Source organism: Carassius auratus, chromosome 30 (assembly GCF_003368295.1).
Source record: "Carassius auratus strain Wakin chromosome 30, ASM336829v1, whole genome shotgun sequence".
Lineage (NCBI taxonomy): Eukaryota > Metazoa > Chordata > Actinopteri > Cypriniformes > Cyprinidae > Carassius > Carassius auratus.
The window spans coordinates 28112569-28115766 of NC_039272.1; the positions used below are offsets into that span (position 1 = coordinate 28112569).

General features: G+C 43.8%; 1 protein-coding gene across 1 annotated transcript; it reads left to right on the forward strand.

The window, feature by feature from the left end:
• LOC113049859 (zinc finger BED domain-containing protein 4-like) lies at window positions 1-2767 on the forward strand. The gene is made up of 2 exons (XM_026212547.1): window positions 1-1201; window positions 1641-2767. Exons 1-2 carry the CDS (start codon window positions 306-308, stop codon window positions 2140-2142), a joined length of 1398 nt encoding a protein of 465 aa, XP_026068332.1. The 5' UTR covers window positions 1-305; the 3' UTR covers window positions 2143-2767.
• Window positions 2768-3198: the final 431 nt, after the last annotated feature.

Consider the following 3198-nt stretch of genomic DNA (forward strand, 5'->3'; position numbering starts at 1 on the left):
AGAAAGTACATCGTTTAACACCAGCAATCTAATTAAACATCTGAAGACGCATCATAGCGCTGAATACACACAGTTTAGTCCAGCTAAACAAGCAACTCAGCAGCCAACATTAACACAGCTTTTACAGAAGTGCGAGAAGAAGTCCAGAGATAATCCACGGGCACTAAAAATAACAGAGGGAATTGCATACTTTATTGCACTTGATGACCAGCCACTGTCGGCTGTTGAAAATATAGGATTTCGATCTTCTTGGCATACTGGAGCCGCGATACGAAATTCTGAGTCGCCATCACATTACAACCGCTATGCTACCGAAAGTGTTTAATGACGTGAAAAAGCACGTCAGTGGCCTGTTGCGTGACGTTTCGGCCGTCAGTTTTACAACAGATATTTGGTCAAGCAGTGTCTGCCCAATGTCTCTGCTCAGTTTAAATGTACAGTGGATTGATGACAACTTTACTCTTCGCCACGCCACCTTACAAGCAAAGCCGTTTCAGGGTTCGCACACCAGCAAAGCCATAGCAGACACGTTCGATGGGATGCTTCAGACCTGGTGCATTCCGAAAACCTCTGTCCACGTTGTGCTACGAGACAACACTAAAAATATGATTAAGGGCATGAATGATGCTGGACTCCCTAGCCTACCTTGTGCCACTCACACTCTCCAGCTGGTGGTCCACGAAGGACTTTTGTCACAGAGAAGTGTTGCTGATGCATTGGCTATCGGACGCAAAATCATTGGCCATTTTAAACATTCTCCTCTAGCCTACTCCTGCCTCGAAGACATTCAGTTAGAGATCGGTCAGCCTGCAAAACGACTACAGCAGGACGTACAGACCCGCTGGAACAGTACATTTTACATGATCCAGTCCCTGCTTGAGCAGAAACGGGCACTAGGAGTTTTTGTGTCCAAACATGAACTCCCTGAAAATCTCACGGCTCACCAGTGGGCACTGCTGGAGAAGGTTGTAACTGTTCTGGGTCCGTTTGAGGAGTTAACACGAAAAGTTAGCTCTTCTGAAGCTATGGCAGCAGATTTGATTCCTGCTGTCACTGTATTGCAGCGATTTCTGTCTAGAGAGACCGACGATGACCATGGCATCAAAACTATGAAAGGGACTTTAGCTGCAGCTGTCAGGAGGCGATTTTCTGATGTGGAAGAACAACCCCTCTACAGCATCGCTACTCTACTCGACCCCAGGTAGGTGTGTGTGGGCGTGTGTTTCTGTGTGTGTGCGTGTGTGTGGGTCTGCATCTATGTGCGTGTGTGTCTGTCTGTGTGTTTGTTTCTGTGTGTGTGTGTATGTGTGTGTGTGTGTCTGTCTGTCTGTGTGTGTGTGTGTTTGTTTCTATGTGTGTGTGTGTGCGTGTGTGTGTTTGTTTCTATGTGTGTGTGTGTGTGTACGTGTGTCTGTCTGTCTGTCTGTGTGTGTGTGTTTGTGTGTGTGTGTGTGTGTCTGGGTGTGTCTGGGTGTGTATCTGTGTCTGTGTGCGTCCTAGATAGCAAGTTAAAAGTTGCCAATGTCTTGCTGAAAAGTACATTTTAGTATTTCATTTTCATTAATAAATTATTTGATTAGGCTGTATCATTTTAATAAATACCTATTGTCAGATGCCTCATTTTTTTCTTCCTCTGTTAGGTATAAAAATCTTTTTTTCTCTAACACCAACACTGCTGCAAATGCCAAGGAGATGCTGATGCGTGAGCTGTTGAGGTCGTCTAGAGAAGAGGAGAATCATGACCTGCACGAACCTCCTGCCAGAAAACCACGCAGGGATCAGGCAAGCAGCAGCCTGGACAGTATATTTGATGAAATAGCAGATGAGCAAGCACCAGTCTCTCTAAACAGAGCTAAAGTAGGTTCTACTGCACAATTAGAGACATACCTAGGGGAGACCACAATTTCTCGAGAAGACAAACCACTACAATACTGGGCAGTTAACAAAGTGCGGTTCCCTACTCTGGCCAAAATGGCATCCAGATACCTCTCAGCACCATGCAGTAGTGTTGACAGTGAAAGGCTGTTCAGCTCAGTGTCACATATTGTGAATGATGACAGAAACAGAATCACAGCTGATCATGCAGAGATGATTTTGTTCATCAAAAAGAACCTGCCTCTCATTCTCCCAAAAAGTACCTAAGCTAGTTCAGATCACATTGCTGACTGAAATGTTTGTTTAATTGAAACAAGGGAGCTGTCACTGTGCCACATAGTTTAATTGTTGTTTAATTGAAATATGCAGTAGTTTGATTGAGACTTGCAATAGTTTCAATGATGTTTTGTTTAATTGAAATATGTGTTTCATTGAGACTACACAACAGTTACATTGAAATTGAGCTAAATTGAAAGCTGGAGACGTTGTCAAACATTTCATTGATATATTGTTGAGTTGACGGTGTTGACTGTACAATACGTTTTATTTATATTTTGTCAGTTGTGAAGACAGTGCCAGTTTTGAGGCATTTTGTTTACACAGAAATATATATAATTTAGTTTTTATTTGAAATTGCCTACATTTATTATTTTACTCATTATTTATTTTGTTAAAACAAGCAGAGAAAATAAAAACAGTCTTCTAACCTGTGTTCTAAAATAGTCTTCTGTCTTCTTTTCTGGTAGCCTGTAATTACTTTCGCTGTAGAAATACCTGTATCGGTACTCTGTATCGGCAAGTACACAAATGTTAATACTCGTACTCGTATCGGTTTGGAAAAAAATGGTATCGGGCCATCCCTAGTTCCTTGGCCACATTATTTCTACGGAGGGGATCAAGCCAGATCCCGCTAAGATTGAAGCTGTCGCCCAGTGGCCGGTCCCTGACTCCCGGAAGGCTCTGCAGCCATTCCTGGGTTTTGCCAACTTCTACCGGCGATTCATCAGAAATTTTGGTCAGATCACTGCACCGCTCACAGCCTTAAATTCCACTAAGGTGTCCTTCAGATGGAACCGGGAGGCGCAGGTAGCCTTTGATATTTTAAAGTCCCGTTTTGTCTCTGCTCCTGTTCTGTTGGTTCCAGATCCTGAGGCCCAGTTCATTGTTGAGGTTGTTGCTTCGGTCGTCAGGGTTGGCGCAGTTCTATCTCAGCGTTCCCTCCACGATGGGAAGCTCCACCCTTGTGCATTCTTCTCTCGTCGTCTCAGCCCTGCAGAACGTAACTACGACATCGGCAATAGAGAACTGTTGGTGGTACGATTG

Bases quoted from the DNA above. Each gene is read 5' to 3' on its own strand.
- LOC113049859 (XM_026212547.1), top strand. From the start codon at position 306: ATGCTACCGAAAGTGTTTAATGACGTGAAAAAGCACGTCAGTGGCCTG. The intron at 1,202-1,640 runs GTAGGTGTGTGT...TTCCTCTGTTAG, and splicing joins GCTACTCTACTCGACCCCAG to GTATAAAAATCTTTTTTTCT.